This window comes from Nycticebus coucang, chromosome 14 (genome assembly GCF_027406575.1).
Source record: "Nycticebus coucang isolate mNycCou1 chromosome 14, mNycCou1.pri, whole genome shotgun sequence".
Lineage (NCBI taxonomy): Eukaryota > Metazoa > Chordata > Mammalia > Primates > Lorisidae > Nycticebus > Nycticebus coucang.
In genome coordinates, this window is record NC_069793.1 from 44,422,196 (window position 1) to 44,445,887 (window position 23,692).

General features: G+C 43.7%; 1 protein-coding gene across 3 annotated transcripts in view; it reads right to left on the reverse strand.

Moving 5' to 3' along the window:
* NAV2 (neuron navigator 2) overlaps positions 1-23,692 on the reverse strand; it is a 434,895-nt gene that overhangs the window by 218,918 nt on the left and 192,285 nt on the right. For 2 of the 3 annotated variants that reach the window (XR_008374143.1, XM_053560431.1), the window contains exons 5-7: positions 23,274-23,538; positions 18,508-18,576; positions 11,083-11,243 (exon numbers count right to left, since the gene is read on the reverse strand). Coding sequence is in view for 2 of the 3 variants with exons in the window: in XM_053560431.1 (XP_053416406.1) it covers positions 11,083-11,243; positions 18,508-18,576; positions 23,274-23,538 (495 nt within the window). In the remaining variant the exon portion in view is untranslated. The remainder of the gene's footprint in view (positions 1-11,082; positions 11,244-18,507; positions 18,577-23,273; positions 23,539-23,692) is intronic. The other variant, XM_053560432.1, reaches the window with a different exon arrangement.

Consider the following 23,692-nt stretch of genomic DNA (forward strand, 5'->3'; position numbering starts at 1 on the left):
CAAATAGACATTCCATCTTCCTAAATGATTTATTTTCTTGCCTTTTTCTCTACGGATTCCCTATGTTACAAAGAGCCAGGTTGATTGCATTTTAGAGAGAGGATATATAGCAGAACCACAGTTCACACATTGGTTTTGAAACGCATCCATATTTAGAAAAAAAGCAAACTTGGTGATATCCACCTTATTCTTCTCTGCTTTAGCGTTAAACATTATTCGTTTCACATATCCTCTGAAGCCTCTTCTGAATTACATAGTAGAAGAAGAAAATGACTTCCTAAGGGGGCCGGAGAGACAATGGCAAATACGGTTTCTTTCACCTTGATGTTTGACTCTGTTTAATGCTAAAGGTTAAGGACAAAGCGAGAGTGGAGTACGGGAAGTAGAGCCATCACTCAAGTACCTAGGTAGCTTTCATAATGCTCTGCCTTCCTCTGGACAGGACAGCATTCTCATATGCATGAGGCACCACCAAGCTCTGCAAGTGCAAAGTCAAGAAAGAGCCAAAAGATGATTCTCCCTGTAGGGCAAAGGTGTGCCAACTTACCCCTCAGAGCATCTGCTTGCCGTGTGTTCCTTCTGCTACCTTACATAGACCCCAAAGGGATACTACTCTCTTTTGTTATATTTCCAGCCTCATTCTGAGGTCAAAATCCATTCCCTTATCGTCTATTCATTCAGCTGAAACAACATAGCAATGAAAAATTAAAAATAAAGAAAAAAGACTTCAGGCAATAGCACAAAACCAAAAGAAGATAAGAAAAACTATGCAAGAAGGTAAGACTACCCAGTTGAAGGTGCTGGTTCTGAGAATAAATTTAAATATGTATATGACAAAATGTACTCGTATATATGTACAATTAAGTGGTCCCCATTTACTAATCTCCTGCTATGTGCCAATCCTTAATCTGGGTGTCTTATTACCTTATCCCCATTCTCTTTTTTTTTTTATTGTTGGGGATTCAATGAGGGTACAAGAAACCAGGTTAGACTGATTGCATTTGTTAGGTCAAGTCCCTCTTACAATTGTGTCTTGCCCCTAAGAGGTGTGTCACACACCAAAACCCCACCCCGCTTCCTCCTTCCCTCAACATTATCCCCATTCTCCATGACAATATACTACTTGCTGCAAACTGAAGGGCAATTAGGAAGCAGTGCTCTCTTTCAAAGGTAACCAAGAAGTTCTGCTAGGGCGAGGTTCTCAAGTGTCGGTGCAATAAGAATTACATGGGTGTAATATGTCGACTTCTGGACTCTAATTCAGAAATCTGAATTAGAAAGATTAGGTTTGTAAAGCCTAGAGATATGTCTTTTTATCGGTTTCCTCAAGAGATGATGATATAGATGGTCCATGAATCACCTTGGGAACCAATAGTCTGGAGTCTTGAATTGACTGATGTCTCATCAGATCATGGGAGTAGAGCTGTGTGTGTGCTCAGAAGTGGCAGAGAGCAACCCATGTTGAACCCATTCTCTCTTTAATCACACATGCAAAATTTATATACACTGTACCAAAGTGGAAAAATATTACTACTTGGGCATTATTTTGGAGAGTTGCCATGTGTTTGAGGGCTTTTCACCTATTCAATTAGACATTGGCAATTTGTTTAGAATAAAAGGAAACTATGGTGTGAAATGCAAACCAGAAAAATAAAACCTGTCTTTACTGCAGGAGCCATAACTACCACCACTCATGAGAGGGTACAATTAATAGGCACCAATTGACCTCACAATATTTCAAAAGGTCAAAACTCATCAACTGTCTCATGCCATACAAATCACACCTACAATGTCAATAAAGTCCAGCTATCAGGAAATGACAATAAGTCATACCCACCACAGAAATGTCTGCTACCATAGGGTGGCAATAAGCACAGAAAATTTAAATTCGGTTATGTAAAAAATTAGAAATAATGCTGCACAGCTAATGTTCTCCCATCATTAGGGCTACAGCAACCTGTTACCACTTCACAGATAAGAGGGTGGCACCTGTGGCTCAAAGGGGTAGGGCGCTGGCCCCATATGCAGGAGGTGGCGGGTTCAAATCCAGCCCTGGCCAAAAAACCCACTTCACAGATAAGCAAACTGAATCTTCAAGAGGTGAGGTGACTTGCTCTCGGAAAAGGATTAACAAAACCTTTTCCTCTTCTGCAGGAGAATTTGACCTTGGGTTAGCCTTCTAACTGTTCCCCTAGAAACCTGATAAAGACAGAACGCCCACTATGTTACTAAACCTTGCTCATGGTAAAAATGGCCCTGGATCGTTAGATCATATCTGGACTGGGAAAAACCATAAATAAAGCAGAAATACTGCTTGGGGGCACCATCATTTTGAGCTTCTCTGACTGATGTGACTACGAATCAGGCCTTATCCTTGTGAGAACCCCAGAAGTTATACATACAGAGCTGTTATATACTCCTGTGGAGTGTATGGCTCATAAGATAGAATGACTCATGCATTGGCCCTATTTGAGTTTTATTCTTGCACACCTGAGCTGTTACCTGGGGCGGGAAGGAGAACAGCACTTGTGTGGACTGCTGTATACACTGTTGCAAAGACCACTCCCATGGAAGAGAAACACCTCCCACCAGCCTGCTAGCAAACTTGCAGCTCCCATCTACAACCTTCTGAATAGAATGGTCCCAAGTGTGGCCTGTGGCAGTTTCCTGAGGGTTATCCTGGGTGTGACTTGTTAACTCACCAGGCTTTCCCCCGCCTCTGGTGCTCTGTGAAAAGTCCCTGAGTTTTGCAGCTTCCTGTCCATCCTGCAGGCAACAAGTGGTCTAACTGTTCCCTGAGTTCCATTCCAGAAGATAGTTCAATTATTTTATTAAATAGTATTTATTTCAAAATATTGGGGTGGGGGTAAGGGGTCTTAGTACCTGGATGGATTACGTAATGATGAAGTCAGGGCTTTTAGTGTGCCCGTCACCAGAATAGCGTACATTATACCCCATAGGGTAAGTTTATATCCCTCCCTCCCCTCTCATCCTTCCCTTCTTCTTGGTTTCCAATGTCCTTTGCGCCACTTTTGTGACCATGTTTACTTATAGTTTAGCTCCCACTTATTAGGGAGAATGTGTGGTGTTTATTTTTCCAATCCTGAGATATCTTGCTTAGGATAACGTTCTCCAGTTTCATCCAAGTTGCTGCAAAGACATTATCTCAATCCTTTTTACGGCTGACTTGTATATATACTCCATGGTATATATACTCCATTTTCTTTATCATTCATCAATTGATGGGCACTTTAGTTGATTACTATCTTTACAATTGTGAACTGTGCTGTGATAAACATTTGAGTGCACGTGTCTTTTTGATATGATGACTTCTTTTCCTCTGGGTACATCCCCAGTAGAAGGATTGCTAGAACAATGATAGGTCTACTTCTAGTTTTTTAAGGAATCTACATACTGTTTAAATGCAATGATGCCATCCTGGTTCACACATCTAAGCTGTTTTTCTAAGCCCTTTGACAATTATGGGTTCTGGCCAGACGGTCATTTCACAGTTGATTCCCAGAGATTATTATCATCCACTGACACCAGCAGGCACCTAAGTTCTCCTTGGTCTGGGATAATAGGTCCAGGCATGACAGAGGTCTCCTGATGGCCAAGAGAGGACCTACTCCATCATGGAAATGATCTCAGAGAAGTTTACCCTTTACAGGCCCTTCATAAGAACATAGTGAACCCAGTGGCTATGCTCTTAGAATGACACCCAGATCAGAAGAGTAGGATGAAAATCCTTCCTTCACAGCCCTCTTTTCCTTTCCCTATGCACAAATCTGGGAATGGAAATCAAAGCAAAGGCTATCACTTCTCGGATGTCCTTCCTAAGGCTTTGTGCCCAAGCTCATCTTTTTCCTTAGAAGCCTGAGCGTCTCTATTATAGAACATGTGAGTATCAGCCCTGCCCTGAGACTGTGGGCCCCTGGGAAGCACACACAGTGTCTCCATCCTCCCTGTCATTATAGCCGGCTCAGTGTTGGATAGATTGCAGGCGCTCCACGAATGGTGACGAAATGAACAAATGAGGAAACTTGAAACAGAGCACCCAAGCCATGTTCTCTTCTGCATGACTTGGACCCCTGAATTAACTCCATACAGTCTAAACTGGAGTTTTATGTCAGAGCCCTGGTTAATGGCAGGACATGGGCAACTTTTTCATGGTTACATCTCCCAATCACTAATCCAGATAAATAATTAGCTTCACCAGCCACAAAGTGACATGTTTATAGAGATTCTAAATCAATGGCCCCAACATTACTCTCAGACATGACATAGTGCTGAAGCTTGTAAAATTCTGCCTCAGACCATGTCTGGCTCTTCTCTTCTACCTACGACAGGCAGCAGTGAACAAAGAGGAAGAGCATGACACAGAGGAGGAAGAGGAAGGGCGTGACACAGAGGAGGAAGAGGAAGGGCGTGACACAGAGGAGGAAGAGGAAGGGCGTGACACAGAGGAGGAAGAGGAAGGGCGTGACACAGAGGAGGAAGAGGAAGGGCGTGACACAGAGGAGGTAGACCCACCAGGAAGCAAGGATGCCACTCACATCAGATGAGGCCCGACGAATGAGGCCAGGGCAAACTGAAGAATTTGTTCATATCTCATGGGGGTTTAGGGATAATGGCCCTCCGATCCACAAAGAGAAACTGAGGCTGGGGAAGTTAAATGTCTGGAGAGTAGAGAGCTTGATCTCAAACCCAACTGCTTTCTGTACTATGTCAAAGCCACCAGTTGTCACAGCAAAGTATCGGCAAACGAGGCCAGTTTTTATCAAATCGTCCTGTTTTTTCGACTTCTTAAAATAATTTGCCTCATTTCAAAAAAATGAAAGCATTTTTTTTTTTTTTTTTTTTTTGCCCAAGAGAATGATAAAAGCAGTATTAAGTGTTCAGAGAAACTAGTTCTCTCATATGTTGTTGGTGAGAATATAAATAGGTGTAACTTTTGGGGAACAAAATTTGGAAACATTAAAATTGTAAAATGTGCATATTCTTGGATGCAAGAATTTCATTAAAATGGTTATACACATGTAGGAAGACTCATACAAGAATATTAATCTCACTACTATTCATAATACCAAAAAATTAGAAAATACCAAAAAATGAAAGTGATTAAATATATTAAGGTAAATCCATATAATGGACTATCATGAAAGTATTATGAAGAGTGACTTATATGTAGAGAGGAAAAAAAGGCTGTCTATGATTTGGTGATTTTATTTTTAAGATTTGAAAGTCTTGGGTGGCGCCTGTGGCTCAAGGAGTAGGGAGCCGGTCCCATATGCCGTAGGTGGTGGGTTCAAACCCAGCCCCGGACAAAAACCGCAAAAAAAAAAAAAGATTTGAAAGTCTTTTTTTTTTCTTTTTGAGACAGAGTCTCAGTCTGTCACCCAGGCAAGAGTGCTGTGGCATCATCATAGTTCACAGCAATCTCAAACACCTGGGCTCATCCTCTTGCCTTAACCTCCTCAGTAGTTAGGACTATAGGAATGTGCCACCCAGGCCAGCTAATTTTTCTCTTTTTTGTAGAGATGGGATCTCACTTTTGGTTAGGCTGGTGTCAAACTCCTGGCCTCAAGTGATACTCCCACCTCAGCCTCTCAGAGTGCTAGGATTACAGGTATGAGGCACTGCACTGGGCCTGAAAGTCTTATCAGTATGCGCATATGTGTATAGAGCATCTGAAGAATTACATATTTATTTATAAAGCACTTTAGAATGGTACTTGGCAAATAGTAAACACTAGGAAAATTTTATCTATCAAAATTTGATGGTATATGATGAAAGTATATAGAATAATATAAACAAAGTGCCAAACAGTGGCTATTTCTAGGACACAGGATTATGCAGGATTCTTTGTCTTTTAATAAATGTCTGTGTTGTCTGAATTTTTTTTTTTGTTATTGTTGCAGTTTGGCCGGGGCTGGGTTTGAACCCACCACCCTTGTTATATGGGGCTGACGCCCTACCCACTGAGCCACAGGCGCCACCCTGTTGTTTGAATGTTTTTACATGATTATGTTTGTAATAAAAATAATAAAGATATGCTTTCTGTAAAACAAAGAAATCCATATTATTCAGAAGAAAGCACCTAGAGTATGTACAGAAGTCAGTATCAGAACACTGGATGCTTCAAATTCATATCATGTATCAAATATTTTAAAAATGCACCAGATTCTTGGCAGCATTAACCTATTCAGAAGATGTGAGAGGATGGGGGAAGAGAAAACAGATAATGTCACAAATATTTAAAAAGACAGCTATTTCCTCTCCCCTGAAAATCTGGGCCTAGAGCCACTTAACAGAGGAAGTGATCAGCCTCCATGCGTGCCAGCCATCTCTGGACACTGACTGTTCATACCCAATCACATGTCCCAGAGGTCAGACAATCTGGGCCTCTCTGCAGCTTATAGGAGTTAGAGGATGAAACCAAAGACCTAACCAGGATAGTGAGGATAACACAACAAAACAGCCTACAGGTTTTCCTAAAGGCTCTGCAGGCTCCAGCAAACCTCACAGACAAAAACTGAGACCGTCTTTGGGAAAATCAAGAGGTTATGTTTCTGTACAGGAACGTCTTCAATTTTTACGTAACAACTGTGTACTAGGCATCACCTTAGGAAACAATCTAATGAGTTTTGAGCAAGTCTTTTGTCGTTTTCCTACCTTACAAGTATTACCTATCACTTTCTTTCAGTTTCACATCTCAGTGGATTGTTCCATAATACCAGAATTACATTCAGTGATGGTGGCCACAGGCAGCATGATTTTGAGAGAAAGTCTTCAGGATTTCCCCACAAAGTATAAAGTGTTCCATGCATTTGAAAAAGTTGCCTGTAATTTTTTTTTTCCTTTTAACACTTTAAAAAATATTGGGACCAAGTGTTGAAATATTTTTGTCACTTAGGGACAGAATAATGAATTTTTCAATTTTAGTTACTGATGTGATTAGATCAATTCCCAGCAGTGGAATTCTTGAGTCAATGGGTCCCACATGAAAGTCTACAAACTGCATGCTGCAGCGTGGATAAACCTGGAAGACCCCACACGAAGTGCAACAAGCCAGCCACGAAAAGACAAAGGCTGCGTGATGCTACTCATGAAGTTCCTAGAGTAGTCACTCGTAGAAACAGGCAGAATGGGAGTTGCCAGAGGCTGCTGGGGGTGGTGGTGGTGGTGGAGAGTTATCATTTAACAGGTTGGCAATATGAAAACTTTCTAGATGTCAGCTGTACAATAATATGAATATACTTAACATCAGTGAACTTAAAAATAGTTAAAAGGGTAATTTTACCTTATGTGTACTTTAACCACAGATTTTTTTTTTTTTAAGAGACAAGGTCTCAATCTGCTCCCAGGCTGGAGCACAGTAATGTAAGCATAGCTCACTATCACCTGGAACTCCTGGGCTCAGGTGATCCTCCTGCCTCGGCCTCCTCCATGTTCTTATGAAGGGCCTGTAAAGGGTAAAGCAGCTAGGACTACAAGCTCATGCCACAAACTGAGCTAATTTTTAGATTTCTCTGTGGTGATAGGGTCTCACCGTTAGTCTGGCTGGCCTCAAATTCCTGGGCTCAAGTGATCCTCCCACCTGAGTCTCCCAAAGTACTGAGATTACAGGCATGAGTCACTGTGCCCAGTTATACCACATTTCTTTTTTAAAGTCTATGTATTCTTTCCTATAGAAATACATTTATTCTGATTGATTTAGGAAAAAAAAAAAAAGTCTATGTATCAACTCACCCGAGAGTGCAATGCCAGAACATAACTCTGTCAGGGCCTGACTCACTCACAAGAAAGCTTCAGTAGAGGCTAAAGGAACACAGGTAATGCAGTTATCCCATGGACTTTACTTCATCTGCACCCAGTCCACACCCAGCTACAGTATCAGCCACAAGGAAGCTCAATTCACCTGTTTACACCTCTCCAAGACAGAACCTCTCAATGCAAAGGACAAGATGTTACATATCCATGTGCCTGTTGGTTTTTATATGCAGTTAGGTGGCTGAGTTATTTCTGGTATTTCTCTGCTATATACTACGCTTTGCATGTGAGCTGACTAGTTCACGAGCCACAGTAAAGAGGTCAAGGGTGAACACAGGACCATGACAGAAGAAAGAAGAAATACAAAATTCTCTGAAAATGAGGTCCCACTTACCCTTTACACCTCAGGATGGTGAGAAAAGTATTAGAATAAAAAAAAAAAAAAAAAAACACTGAGGCTTGCCCAAAACCTGCTCTATCTTGCTTCTCCAGGATAGGAGGGGATAATAAATGTATCCTCCCACAGACCCAAAGCCACTGTCTGTTAATTTTCGCCCTGTGAATCCTCATAGGAGTTTATGAGCTTCACAGCTCAGAAAATATTGTCACATGTATTGCCTCACTCGGTCCTCACAAGAGACCTCCCAGGGTGACGGGGCAGAGCCAGTTTGAATTTCAGAGTTGAACTTAGATATGAACTCCAGCACTTAATTACCCATGAGGGGGAGTTACTTAATCTCAATTAGCCTCATTTTTCTACTTTGAAATTGGGTTAATGGTATTTACCTTACAGAATGATTATGAAGATTGGGTAAGATAGAAAAAAACCATAGTCCTGGCAAATAATATGTGCTCAATAAATAACTACGACTTTCTTTTGACACTAAAGCCTTCCCCTGGGGCACTGCCTCTATTAAAATGTGCAGCTATAGTCATTTAAGAGGGCTGCTCGTGGGCTGCTCAGGGCACACAGGGGAGCCCCTGCCCAGGCAGGGACAGATTGGTGGCTGTCTTAGGACTCGCTGGTGGGCAGCATCGTGGTAGGCTCAGGAACATGGTCGCTTCCCATGCACTAGGGACTTTTACTTTCCCAATTACTTAGACTTGGGTCTCACATGCATCCTTTATGACTCTGACAACTTTTTTTGACTTTTTATGACTTTATGACAGCTTCTCCCCAAAGACCATGAGACAAAGGCAAAGCGCCCTGAGAAGAGAGGACCCTCCAGGCTTCACCTGATACCTTACCAACTCTCTCCTCTTGTGTCGACCTGCAGATGTCTAACCAGCCCTCGACAGGAAGACTCTGAGCATTTGTTGGCTACTTCCAGTATTAAATGTGGTTCTGAAACCCAAGTCTCCAGGTTCAAATCACATTCCATCTCCACCACTGATGCGACCTTGGCAAATAGGTGGACTTTCTTGTTTTAGTTGTATCCTTTGTAAAATGAGGATAAGATGAGGCATGTAGTCAGTACTGAAAAAAATATGACTTTTTAAATTGATGTTAAAAAAACCTCTAAAACCTTTCTATATATTATGTATACATATAAATAAATGCATTGTGAAAATGCTGAAAGCATTATAAAATGGGGTATTTTGGCACTCTTTAAAAAGCATAGAAGTAAGAGCTTTTATTTGATATATGAGGGCTAACCAGAGAGCACCCAGTCATGTACTATGAAAAATAGATGTACACGGCTAGATACTTTCTAGACAGCCCTGATACATACTGGTACCATTTTACAACCATGTATTATTGTACATGGTTGTAATACATGTAATACTTTTTTTTTTCTTTTTGAGACAGAGTCTCACTTTGTCGCCCTTGGTAGAGTGCTGTGGCGTCATAGTTCACAGCAACCTCAAACTCTTGGGCTTAAGAGATTCTCTTGCCTCAGCCTCATAAGTAGCTGGGACTACAGGTGCCCACCACAATACCTGGCTGTTTTTTTATTGGTATTGTCGTCATTGTTGTTTAGCAGACCTGGGCCAGGTTCAAACCCACCAGCCCCAGTGAGCACTTTTTAAAAAACACACTTATGAAAAAAAAAAAAGAAAAAACACACTTATGTATAATGAAGAAAAGGGCGGGGGGAACAAGGGAAAAAAGAGAAGAAAAATGGCTTAAAGCAGAAATCAAGGGTTTGATCACAAGAGTTGACTGGCTGAGACAACCTGGTTATGACATTAGTGCTATTTGCAGAGTTCCCAGTGCCCCTCACTGGGAAACCTTCTGCCATATACATCTGTCAGTTCTGTACAGACTTCCTTCATATTCTGGGGGAAAAAGATAAAATGATTCGCAAACTCTTGGAGGAGCCCAGTCCCATGGAACCAAGTGATCCTGGGTTGGAGGAAGAGATGAGGAGCTTCTGATCTCACTTGCAGTAGGGTGGCCCAGGCTCCTAGGGCACTTTAGGGAGTGAGAGGAAGCTCTTTCCCATCTCAGGGGAGTGAAGGGACACTGTCCAGGGTAAGCCCTAGGAGGCATCTGCGCCAGGTTGGAAATACTTCCAAGAGACCTGGACATATCCCCCATGAAGGCTAACTACTTTGTCTAGCAGGAATGAAGGAAGGCTCTGTCTCTTATTGAAGAATCTTCTAAATGCCCTCAGTTTCTCCTTGTTTCTCTAATGTCTCAAGAGATACAGGCTGAAGCAAACAAAGTTGTGTTTTCCTATCTTCTGTGCCAGACCCCACAGGGCTATTCACCTTTTATTTACATCCTAAAAGCTCAGTACTAAGTACAGTTAAAAAAAATAATATCCTTGTACAGCAAAAGTTACATCACCATGGCCTCAAGAGTAACGTTGTCTACTCCTTGTAGATAGCCAAGATCTCCACTGAGCCAACCCACATTTCTTACTTTTTCCAAGGGTGAAAAACCCCTTGCTCCTAGTTCCCCTCACATTATTTCTGATGGGTAAAATGCTTATCAGCTCATAAAAGGCATGTCCCAAGAAGCTTGTATTTCCGGAAAACCACCAAATATACAGAGCAGGGTCCATGAACATTTATTTTCAAATTCCAAATGCTACTCTGCTCTTCTACATAGCCAGGTGTCTTATAAGGCCTCCACCCAAACAAACACAGTTTGTCTTGCTGACAACTATGAATGCATTATTATCTCTATTTTATTAATGCCTCTGCTAACAAAATTCCTGCCAGTCAACTATGTCCTTGTGACATGTTCTCACCACTCTATTTGCAAACTCTCCTCCGATCCCAACCAAACCCATGCAAAGGAGCTAGATGGATCCGCTATGAAGAAAGATGCCACAGAGGCCCCTCGGGAGGGTGACTCACCTTTCTCATGGCTGCTTGGCAGTGGGGGTGGGGAGGTGACTGGCTTGGACTTATCATAGTTGTTAAAGCTCTGGCTCCGTCGGTTGTTGGCAGCAGCTGCCCCTCCTCGTGTTTTGGCCTCACTCCCCGCAGCAGACACTCTCGTGGTAGGACCTGGGAGTCTAAAATGCAAAAGCAATAGGGTAGCGCATTCAGTCTCAGAAGAAGAACAGTGTTTCAGGAGAAGGAGCTGCAATCACTCAAGAGGTCAAAGAAACGATCCAAACGTGGGGTCTGTGGCGGGCTGCCAGTGGCATGATTTGCTGGAACCCAATATAAACATCTAGGCTGGTAGTGACCCAGCAAACTCCAACAGCAAAATGTGCGGTTTTCCTTTGAGCAAAGAGAGAAATTTAAAGAAAAAAATAATCTGAGTATGTTTGCTGATTAAAAATATAAAGCTAATCTTTTTTTCTCCCTCCTCTGAGCATTTTTCCTTTCTATGAGGGCAAACCATTTTATCTCCAATTTTACCAAGTGTGGAACATAAAGGTTTGATAAGACCCAACATAGTTGACCTTGTGTGTACAAGTCCTCTGATAGATACTAAAAATAGAGTTTTCCATAATCAAGGGCTATTAATATCAAGAAAAGGAAATAATGTTGAGAGAGGGAATTGCTACCACTTAGAACCAACATATCTGTAATGAAAACTTAAGGCCTGGATGGAAATGGTGGTCCAGACACACATTTTCCTTCAACACGTGACAACCTGTCTCCACAGGCGATACTTTGAGACTAAAGCTCAGGTTCTCTGCACAGTAGATGGATAAAATCATACATTCTTTCTGTAAAACTGATAGGAATTTGTTAGCCTAAAGACAAACACACATTCCTCTTTAAATAAGACACCTCATTTTGCGTGGCTTGTGAAATTAAGTCACCAGACTGCTTTGTAATATGGCTAAATATATTATGGCCCATTTTCCAATGAGTTAAGGGTAGGACTCCCCAGATCAGAATTTTGGTCCAGGGATTTACTAACTAGGCGGTTTCCAATAATTAAAATTGAAAGATGAATAAATGATGAAATATTTGTTATATCTTTTGGCTAAACCTCACTTAGCTGTGCTTAAAAGCCACTGGAATCTCACTCAACTAGCATTAGATCTACTGATAAGTCTGAGTTTTCAACTCATAAAACTTTCCGCTTTCTCTTTCCATGCAAATCTGTAAGCACCAAAGAAGTCTGCAGTCTGGAAGCAGTTTAGATACAAGCAGGCAATCACTTTAAACTTTTTCTTGTTGGCTGAGCAAGAAAGATGGTTGTAGAATAAACAGAGAACATGAGCTGGTGTGAGAGGACTGTAAAATTTATACAGTTAGGGAGAACCTGGCCTAATTCCCTGGCAGATCTGGGAGAGAAGGAAGGGGGATAGCTCTTCCTCAGTCAGCTGCAGTGAGAACTTTAAGGCATCACCCCCCAATGCACTAGGAGGACTCGCTCCTTTGTTAATTTACCCCATCTAGTTTGGAGGATATTAACCCCACAAAGATAGGCCCAGAATGGTACAAAACAAGAAGTGTCAAAGCCTGTGTCTGGTTACCAGATGTGGCTAGCACATCTATCTAGCCAAGGAGATCCAGCAATGAGTTCTTAGTACCTCTTGATTCGGCTTCCAGTGCAAACAATACCCTGAAAGTCCTCTAAATCAGTGTTATCTCAGTGCTCACATCCCATCACAGATTTCTGCCGGTGAGTGTCCCTTGGATTGGACTTACTGAACCCAGCTATAGGCTGCAGGAGCCTTTATGCCCACAGATAGGCCTGGAAAAGGATTACGGACTTGTTCCAAGATGATGTCATACCAATGGCATTAAGTGGTACAGGGGAACGCAGGTCACGGAATTTGCAAAGAGCAGGGAAGCAAAAAGCAATGAGAAGAGGAGAGATCCTTTTCTTTCAGAGTTGCTGGAGAGCTCCCTTCTCACGGTGCAGGCCCTGCGTTGAATCATGACAGATTTTTAGGACAGCACAGGACTTCAAAGAGGTACACAATCAAAGCACAGGATGGGACAAGTACAACCTGGAATCATACAGGCAGTCTTGTTGTCTGTGAGGCAGGGGGGTGTAGTGGATACAGTACAGGCTTTTCCAAACACAAGACGTCCAACCAGTCTCCTGACCTCTCTGAGATTCATGTTTTCTTTTTTTTTTTGTAGAGACAGAGTCTCACTTTATGGCCCTCGGTAGAGTGCCGTGGCCTCACATAGCTCACAGCAACCTCCAACTCCTGGGCTTAAGCGATTCTCTTGCCTCAGCCTCCCAAGTAGCTGGGACTATAGGCGCCCGCCACAATGCCCGGCTATTTTTTGGTTGCAGTTTGGCTGGGGCCGGGTTTGAACCCGCCACCCTCAGTATATGGGGCCGGCGCCTTACCGACTGAGCCACAGGCACCGCCCGAGATTCATGTTTTCTTACCTGTGATAACCTGTAATAATAATAAACCACTCAATGAGAGAGCTGTACATTTTAAATGGGACTTAATATGTGGCCAATGCATGTTAGTTTCCTTTCTTATTCACTCTGCTGAACCCAGATTCATAAAGGAATTAGACATTGTCATAAAGGAAACATGCTAAGGCACAAGAAAAAATCAGATAAGGTAGAAAATACATGGGTGTAAGTTAAAGCATCAGAAGAAAGCTGAACAAAATTTCACAAATGAGAGTCTGAGACAAACATTTTCAAAGAGGCAAGGCAGGATTTGGCAAGCAAGGCTTGTCATCTCCCTAAGGAAAATTTCAGAAGAGAAACTACTTCATCTAAATATCTGAGACTGACTAAGACCTTATGCTTGGGATACCTCTGAGTTATCTGGGGGACCTACTCTCTGGAGTGACTATATTCCTGGTTTGGGATTGACAAAGACAATTCTTAGTTTCCCGTGGGTGGTCACAGTCAGATTCTCTCTGTTGAGTAAGGGATCTAGGTGTTCCTTTGATGAGAGTGGCATGTTGTTCCAATGGTTACAGGATGGTGCTAGCCTTCTGGACACAGAGGAGTCATCCTGAAGGCCTCAAGGGCAGGTGATGTGGCAAATGAAGATATGGTTGGCACACAGCCGTCAAAAACCACCACGAAGCTCAAGCCAGCCCATGTCTACCCTCCACCACTATCGCTTCTACGTCCTACTCGAGATAGCTCCCTGTCCCTTAAGCTTGACCAAATCAAAACCTGGGTGGAGTCCAAGTCATTTCTTCCAAGTTTCCGAGAGAATCTACATTGATACTTAGGTTCTGTTGTGAATGGGCTTGAACTGATGCTTGCTTCAAAGTAAGCCCCCTCCATGTATCTGAAATTTTCAGCAAAATCCATCTCACATATAATACCAAGGCCACACTGAATTTGTGGTGGGTGGGAAGTAAGAAAAAAAGGCTGAGTCTAGACTCACCTATAAGGGAACTAAAACATCCCATGGGATGGTGAATCAATCCTTAAACGGAATGAATTCAGACAAGGAGTTCAAATTCAGGATTTCAAAGCCAAAAGTGACCATGAGAACCTAAGACGCTTGAGTAACTCTGGGGAGGTCACTGGACTTTCCACAGTCTGAAGAATGGGCAGAGCAAAGACTCTCAATCTTATCTGGAGCTCAAGAGGCTGGTCAACCCAGCTGACATCTAGCTGGTGAGTGAATTGATTAAGCATGTAAAGTTCAAAAGTAATTCAGAAGTAATTCTGAGAAGTAAGTGATGATCTGGAAGGTAGGCAGGACAATCAAAGAAGATTCCAAATAAAGAAGACCCCAGAGCAGATTCAGTGTGTTGAATGAGAAGGTTAAGTACAGGCAGAGCATGGAACACAGAGAGAAGGACTATATGAAGGAAAGAGCTGGTGTGTGCTGGGAGGGAGTGAGGCTGGAGAAACAGGGCCAGGGTAGGAAAAACCTTGTATGCCACACTATGAAGCTTGGACTTTCTCCTGCCCTCCAGAGATGAGGCATTAATTAAGGAGGCTAAGAGCAATGCCACTGTTGAAAAGCAGACTATCTGCTAGCTTACCAGTGACACAGACCCCAGGCCTCTGGCTAACATTTTGAAGTTCATTACTGTTAAAATCCATGTGCATCATGGGCACTTCTGTCAGCCTCCAGCCTGGAAGCATCTGCTGTCTGCAGCATTAGAATCCCTGCATGCCGAGGAGCTGGGTCTTGCTCATGTGGAACAGCTGCAGGTATCACAGCCGACGCTGCCTGCTGGGCCAGCCTCACCTGCGCAACACAGCGTGAGGGGATGGCATTAGGTCTGCTCTCATCACTCACGGCAACAGCTCCTTTCCAAGAGAACTTGACCTCTCACGATCATTCCATGTCCACACACGGTTACAAAATGACAGAAAATACAAACATGGGTTCTCTAAAACATACACATTTGTTTTTCTAAAACATTATTAAGCTTAAGGGAAATGGTGTGACAGAGGCAGGACAATCCTGCCGCTATTAGAGCCATGACCAATTTTTCCAACATGTGCACAGCCCAGTGGGCAGCGGAGTAAAACTGTCCTTCCCGGCACATAACCTACCAGTGCATCCCGCCTCCTCCGCTCCACGCGCTGTACGTGCTGATGGCAAGAGAGCAGTTCTCCCCCTTAAAACCACTTCAAAGGCTGGGAGCCGAGCGTGGCCCCTCCCAGGAAGGACAGCAGCTTGTGTGCACATGCTGGGGGTAGGGGAGGATGCTCATAATCAGAGATGCTTTTTGCCAGACAAGATGATTAAATGGTAAATCTCTCGTTTCCTTGGTATCTGCTTTTCAGCAGCTGGGCAGAGAGGACCTAACGACTAACCTTACAGATTCCTTTCCATAAGACCCTGCAGACATCCACTGGTCACCTTACCTGTCCCAGTTCAACCTAAAACCCCAGCACTACCACAGCTACTGTTCCTGAACTACTGATTAGATGCCAGGTACTAAGGAACTGAAATAATTTTATTTAACCCTCTTGACATTGTGAGGCAGAAAAGACTACCCCATTTGACCCAGAAAAATACACAGACTAAGTGTTTAAATACTGAGCCCCCATAACACCGTCAGCAGGAGGGAATGATGGGCTGTCACTTGTGTTTGACTACACCTCTTAGTCACTGTGTTTCTCTGCCTCCTGATGGAGGAACAAACCAAAATACTTGGGGCTCGCCAGGATGCCAGGGCAATAATACTGCGCAAAGGCAGAAATCCACTGGGGGCCTTCCTTCACCTCTGCACCAAAGTCCTCCTACAAATAGATTCTAGGGTAAGGCTTCCCACTCTGTTCTAGGTCCCTGGGGGCCAACGAGGTGTTGTGCTCTGGCAAGTGTTTAATCAATGTTTGCACTCCAATGAGACGCTGATTTCCAAAACTACTCAGCCAAAAGGGGTGGGACTGATCCATTTGGCAACCCAACTTTATGCTAAACTTAGTGATGCTCAATCAGCTAAAATTCTTATCAGAATCATGCTCAAGGCTCAGGGTGAAGAAGTGGGGTACAGGGAAGGTAAGCAGGAGTATTAGGCAAATAATGACACGAAGAACATCCCTTTATTGGCTTTAGCAGAAATGAAAAGGACCCAAAGGAAACTCTAGGTGAGGGATATGACCCTAAAGGAAAGTCAGACCCTGGCTTAGGGTGAAACTGGAAGCCTGGTGCCCAGCACAGCCTCGGGGAGGGGCAGGTACGCCCTCATCTTCCAGTTTTTCCTCTCTTCCCACCACCTCCTTTCTCATCTGGGACTGATAACAAATCGCTCACGGGATGGGCATGTGCTTCCAATTAGATATCCTCCTAGCTAGCTCCTGTTTTCTTTATCTTCTAGGCCTGAGCACATCGTGGGAACAGACATTAGATTTCAGGTCTCCTCCAAGCCTATCCCTCCCCTTTCCTTTCATATGGATGTGCATTTGCATGACACTCAGATTAACTGGGAAAGGGCCAGTTTGTCACTGCTCTGACTTGGTTGGGCCTCCTGTGATTTGTCAGAGAGAGTAGTCACTCTCTGCAAGGCTAAGAGAAGCAGTGACAAACTCAGGTTCCTCCCTGTACTCCTGGAGCAAATCTAGGTAACATGCTGACTTGTTCTACAGAGAAGCTCACCGCCTTGTGGTTTTTTCCTCACTGGCCAGGCAGAGCCTAATTTGGGCTACCTCACTTGTAAGCTCTTTACAAAAGTAAACTGTGCGTAGAAAAGGCATGTACAGCCTAAGGGACCCCAGCCTAACAAGGTCAGCAAACAGCTGTTCAGTATGCATTTGTTAAGTAAACGAAGACAGGTATGAAATGTGGGTTTCCCTTTACCTTTAAATAAGAATTCAATAAAAAATAAATACGAGCCACACCAAGAAGGAGATTCCACCCCAGCAGCAATTTCTGTTAGGTTGCTACAAGGGCATGTGAGGGAAAAGGCTGGGAGTAATGGTTGAAACATAAGATTTTAAAAAGCAGCCTCAACAACCACATAAATACCAGAATCCGAGCAGGAGGAAGACAGTGTTGTTCTGTGGGTAAAGTGAGTGTTCTAGGGTTATCCCACCTGGGTTCAAATCCTGGTTCTTCCACTTTTTGTGTATTCTTGGGCAAATTATCTAACTTCCTAAATTTTAGTTTCCTGAATTGGAAAGTGGGCATAATGACATGACCTACCTCATGAAGGCTGATGTGGGCCTTATATAAGATGACATATTCTGTAAATGTTAGCTATTGGTACGTTCAAAATAACAGCAGATACAACAATGTAACTGTCTTTTCCCACTCCCTGCAAGGGGTCCTCTAGGAGGCAGCAGACAGGCCAAAGTCTGAATTAAGAGAACTAGTTAATAAGCACCCCCCCCCTTTTTTTTTTAACTTTCAGGGAACTGAGGCAGTCTCTCCATGGTGCAAAATTCAGACCTAGCTGCCTCTGACCAGTTTGGATTCATGCTTCAGGTCTTTATAACTCAAGAGAAAACCAATCCCACATTAGTAATTTTAACAGCACCAAGAGCACAGCACACACAGTGAGAGGCAGGTGAGGCAGGATCACTGCAGGCGAGGCAAAGCAGGGAGCAGCACGCTCGGCATAAAACCACAAACTACCTCAAAACCCATGTCTGCCCTAAATCAGAATGGGTTCTGATAACAGAGCGGTTAAAGCCAAAAATCAATACAATGACAAGCACCGTGCACAGCTCAGCCTCACTTCCACGCTGCCACTCACACACGCCCCACACACACTTTCCACAATGCCACGGCAGGCTGCGTTCAACACTCCCCACCACTGGACAGCAGCAGCTGGACATGTTTGGTTTTCTGGAACAGCAAACATGAAACGGGGAGGACAACCAAAAGGAAACTCAGCCAAGCCGGAGGGCACAATGGAACGGAGGGTTGGGTTTAAATCATGCTTTGCATGACACAGGGCAGGTCTAACCTAGAGATCTTTTTCTGACCCAGAGTGAAGCAGATGATTTTGCTTTGAGATGAGTCCTTGGGTGATGCACTGCATGATAGGAAAGAAAAAAGTGGAAGAGAGATGTGAGGAGAGAGAAGACGCGTTAGACACACAAATAAGTAACAGGAGTCTAGGACAGTGGAAGGCCCCAGGGCTTTCCCTCTGCCCACTTTTTCCCATGATACGCAGCTTTCTTCCCAGTTCTAACGTCACTAATTCGATATACATCCAGTGCAAAGAAATGGCTTTTGAGATTATCTAAGGACTTCGGTGGGCCTTTGATTCTCCTTAACCAAATATCTTTCCTTGTTCCCTTCAGTGTACGGCTTTCCTCTCACAGGAAGACCCTAAAGCAAGAGGTCCCTAAAAAATAAACTTAATACTCTTCTAAAGTACTCTGAAGTTTCTGTTTCCCATGCTTGTTCTTCCTAAGGTGCTTTTCAGATGAATTTCCTGAATAACCCATATAAAAGTGACCCACACCAAGGGTAGAGAGGTTTGCGGATTTTGCTGGTCTTGGGAATTTTTTGCTCTTAAGGCTTTAGAGATGACCACTTTAAAATGTCTTTTGAACTTGCAAAATTCTGGATTTTTAGGACCACAAAATTTGTACCTCTGAAGAATTTGGGTTGGATTTAATAAAAGAATTTGGGGTGTCTTATGACAGACAGAAATATGTATCTTTCCTATAGCCACATATCCTGCACCGTGTTCATAAGAGGATTGGAGGTGAAAAATAAAATGTTGGTTTCACTAGTCTTAGGAAGTATAGAGAGAGAATGAAGAAAAGATACGGCAATTTTTTTTGATTATTCCTAAACAGGTGCATACTCAGCACTGTAAGGTAGGTACAGATGGAGAAGGAAGCAAATCTCGGAGACGGTACTCCTCTCCTGGGCTCTACACTGCGGAGGAATTCCATAAGGTGACATGGGGTCAAGTCTTTGGCCACCATGTAAACTGAGTGAAGAACTAAAGTGAACAAAGTGAGTCTCCACGAGGCTGTCATGGCGAATCTGCTCTAATTCCTTTGTGCTAATATCTCAGATTTCCCTTGCCAGCTTCCGCAACTCCTTTACTAGCAAAACTTCATGGAGAATGGCCAAGTTTTAGTGCTTGTGATCACAAGAGATATGGAACCTAGATGGCTTCAAAATAGTTTTCAGGCATGTTTGTATCCGTCAGAATTCTAATGGACGACCAAAACAAACCTGCCATTTGGGGCTTGCATCAACATTAATGATCTAGAGTCCAAACCATTTCCCTTAAAGGCTTTGGTCCTCCAAGATAGAATCTGGGGCAAGAAATACAATGGAACTGAGCCAGCGATGTAACTTCATCATTCTTAAATTTACAGCCAGAATGTCAGCACGGGATATCATATCCCTAAGATTATCCTTTGGAAGTAAAATTAGAAAGTATCAGAATATAATGGATAAAACCATCCATCCGCAAAAGTAACCCAACCTGGGCAAAATGAAGGGACAATTTAGGGCGTACAGCAACTCCAAAGCCCAGTTCATGTCACAAGGTAGATCAGGAGCCTTGATAGCAGGAACCACTGTTCATGTATAGGTGGAATATGTGATCATGAAAGCGTGGCTTCAGTGAGACTGGCTCTCATTTAGGTAAAGCATTTATTAATAGGAGGCTGTTTTGGCCTCCTGGGAGATGGACGCTCTGACTGGAACATCTGGTTCTTCTAAGAAAACAAACGCCTACCATGGAAATAGATGCCTCGGGCTAGCAGAGGTCAGTAACATAAGCCAGTGTTCCTCAACGCCTGTTCCTTGGAGCCCCCATGTAGTAAGATGCCCTATAAAATAAGGCCAAATCTGTAGAATGTTTTTTACCTTTCCTTCTGAAAATTCACAGTCTCTAGTCTCCTGCTCGTCTCTCAGGCTTCCTCATCTCAATAAATTAGTCTACCACTTATCTGACTGCTCAAGCTAGAAACTAGCTTTGTCTGGATCTCTCTCTTGCTCATTCCAGAGAGTCAGTCTGTTCTCATGCTCCGAGCTCACCCCCAAAATATCCTAAATTGGTACATTTCCATGTCTGCTCCCACCACCTTGATTCAAGCCACGATCACCTACGAAGCTGCAAAAGCCACTTAACTGGGGTCCTTCCTTCCATTCCTGCTCCTTTTAGTCTTATAAGAACAGTCTATTCTCTAAAGAGAAGCAAAGGTGAATTTTTTAAATGGTAAATCAAATCAAGTCTTTCTACTGCTGAAGACTCTCCTCTGCCTTCCTGTCACCCATAAATGAAGTCTAAACTCTATCCTGTTTAGCCAACACTATGACTGGCCTCAGTGCCACAGCAAGGCAGTGGGGCTGCCTGTCACACTGTTGTCTATGGAAATGGCAGCAGCCCCCTCTGCTTCCAGAACACCTTACTTTTCTCCTTACCCAACTACAACCACACCAGCTTTCTTTGTGCTCCTCCAACATGCCAAGCTTACTCCTACCACAGGGCCTCTGTAGCAGGCGCCCCCGCTGCTGGAAGTACTCAATGACTGAGTTTTGGATGGCTAGTTCTTTGTGATTCATCTCCCTCTAACTTCAGTGTCACTTCCTCAGACAAAACTTCCCATCAACTGAACCTGAACTAGTAGCCCCTCCGAATCTTGTCATCTAATCGTAATGCCACTACCTGGTATTTTTATTCTCCATGGATGTGCTTGTTTGCCTGCCTCCTCCAGGAGCAGACAGAGGGCAGGCGCCTTGGCTGTCTCATTCATCCTTGACTCCCAACTATCTACAACAGTACAGGCACACACAAGTGTTGAACGGTGGGGCCACAGGTAGCCTTCTGGATCCTTGAGTGCTGCCTTTTGACTAGATACAAACTTTACAGAACAAATCCTTTTAATAAGGCAATTTCGTCTGTGAAGTGAGCATTCAGTCAAGGGGCTGTATTTGAGGATCTGGAGCCCACCAGGCTCAAGGATCTGAGCAGACCCGCAACAACAGTTGTAACAAACCCAAATTCCCTACCAGTTCTTCTCCCACAGAATCCTTCTTCTTCAATATAACCAAAGTTAACATCCTAGGGAACAAACACTCTGGAGGACACAGTTTGATAAACGATGCCCTGATAATTCAAATTATCCACGTCTATCAGGGGTGTTCTGACCAGGAAATGGCTCGTGGTCAGGTAGTTTTCCAAGGAAAGGCTAAGTGACTGGTAGAGTGGCTGTCTGCTCCTTATTGCTAGTGACTCTCCTAGCCCACGAATTTCCATAATATGAGTTGGCTATAATTCGATAATTAATTAGGGAGCCTGATTTGCACTACTCCCACCACTGCTAGTGCTAGCACTTCTCATGGGGAAAAAAAAGCTGTAACTGTCTACAGGGCAGTGCAGTTTGAGCAGCCCTGTGCTTCACCCAACCACGATGGGTGATAAAAGGCATATCAAGTGTGTGAGAAGACTGATGATTATTAATCCTGGTGCTTTGAGGCACTGAAAAGGCTGTTAACTCTTTAGCGCACATTAGGTGAACCTGAGCAATCAATTTGATCAGTGACATTTAGGTTTTACAGGTAACGATTTGTATATTAAAAGAAAATAGTTATTATGAGCTATTCTGCAAAAGAAATAGCATAATTCAAAAACTTTCTAGTTGCTAATATTCTCCTTTTTTTCTGCCACTAAAACAAACAGTTTATAGGGTGATCTTTTGCAGTTACTCAGAAATGCAATGACTTCCACTGTAAAACAGCAGATAGTAACCACGGCAGCACTCTGCTTCTACATTGCTCTGTGGTGAGTCCAGGGGGAAAGCATCAGTCCCTGTGGGAATTCCAACAAAATCCAGCCCCTAATATTGCAGAGCAGGACATCACTGCTGCAAGCTAGGACACTCCGAGTCGCATTTAATACAGCAGTATACATTTAATAATACAGTACAGCAGTCACATTTAATAATAACTGCTCCCCTCTGGGAGGCCAAGGTGGGTGGATTGCCAGAGTTCACAAGTTCAGATCAGCTAAGTCAGAGTGAGACCCCATCTCTAAAAATAGCCAGGCATTGTGGTGGGCGCCTATAGTCCCAGCTACATCAGAGGCTGAGACAAGAGAATCACTTGAGCTATGACCAAGAGTTTGAGCTATGACACAACGTTAGTCTACCGAGGGTCACAAAGTGAACTCTGTTTCCAAAAATACTACTACTACTAGTACTACTACTACTACTACTAATAATAATAATAATAACTGCCCTCAGTGGAGGTGCTGCCACCCTCAGGGAAGGTAGCTTCCTCCTTCCCTTATGAACAGCCACTCGCCCCCCATATAACTTCAGCACTCTCTGTATTTCCTTCTGGTAAAACAGAGGCATCACTAGAATAAAACTTTCGCTTCCACTAAGTAAAATTCCTCTTATGTGTAACATTGAAAAACCCGGCTTATAAGCGAACACACAAACGGGGTCTGAGTCTATTTTAGGGGCTGTTCATTGGCCATGGGTATGTGTAACAGGCCAGAGAAACAGGCAGTAGTGGCTCATTAGCTTCGGCTGCTGGCGATCCTGGCCCATAAAAAAATACACATCTCCGCCAGGCACAGAAGTTAGTCCTCACTGTGTCCATTGCAAGGTCACGCTAATTCCCCACTAACCCCCAGGAGCTCTCAGCACAGAAGAAATGGGAATGAAAAACACACAGAGTATAGGGTAGAATGTGGCTGGGTGAAGGAAGGCACATGGGAAACAAAGCGATCGGCCGGAGAAGAGCCCCCACCTGGACTGCATTTCCGCTTGTGCTTTTGCCTGCGGATGTGGTTGTGGCGCTGGCTGGTGAGGCGGGCACGGGGCTTGGGGTGGGGCTGGCACCTGTGGCTGAGGAGTGCCAGCCTGGCACTGGGAGGGGGCCCCGGCCACCTGGGACACAGCAGGTGGCAGAGGAGAGGAGAGGTGCTGCTTCTGGGGCTGCTGCTGCTGTTGCTTGTATCGGGAGAGGCTGAAGAAGAGGCCTAGGATGGCCTTGAGGTTTCCATTCCTGATCTCTGCAAGACAACAAAGAGACTCTGGTCAGATGGGAGCCCTCGCTTATTCCCATCCCATGGGCTGCTTCAGCCCGCACGCGACTTTAATTTCTTTAGGATATGACAGACTTCCTAAACACTTCATTGGCATCATAGTCAATTACAATCAGACCTA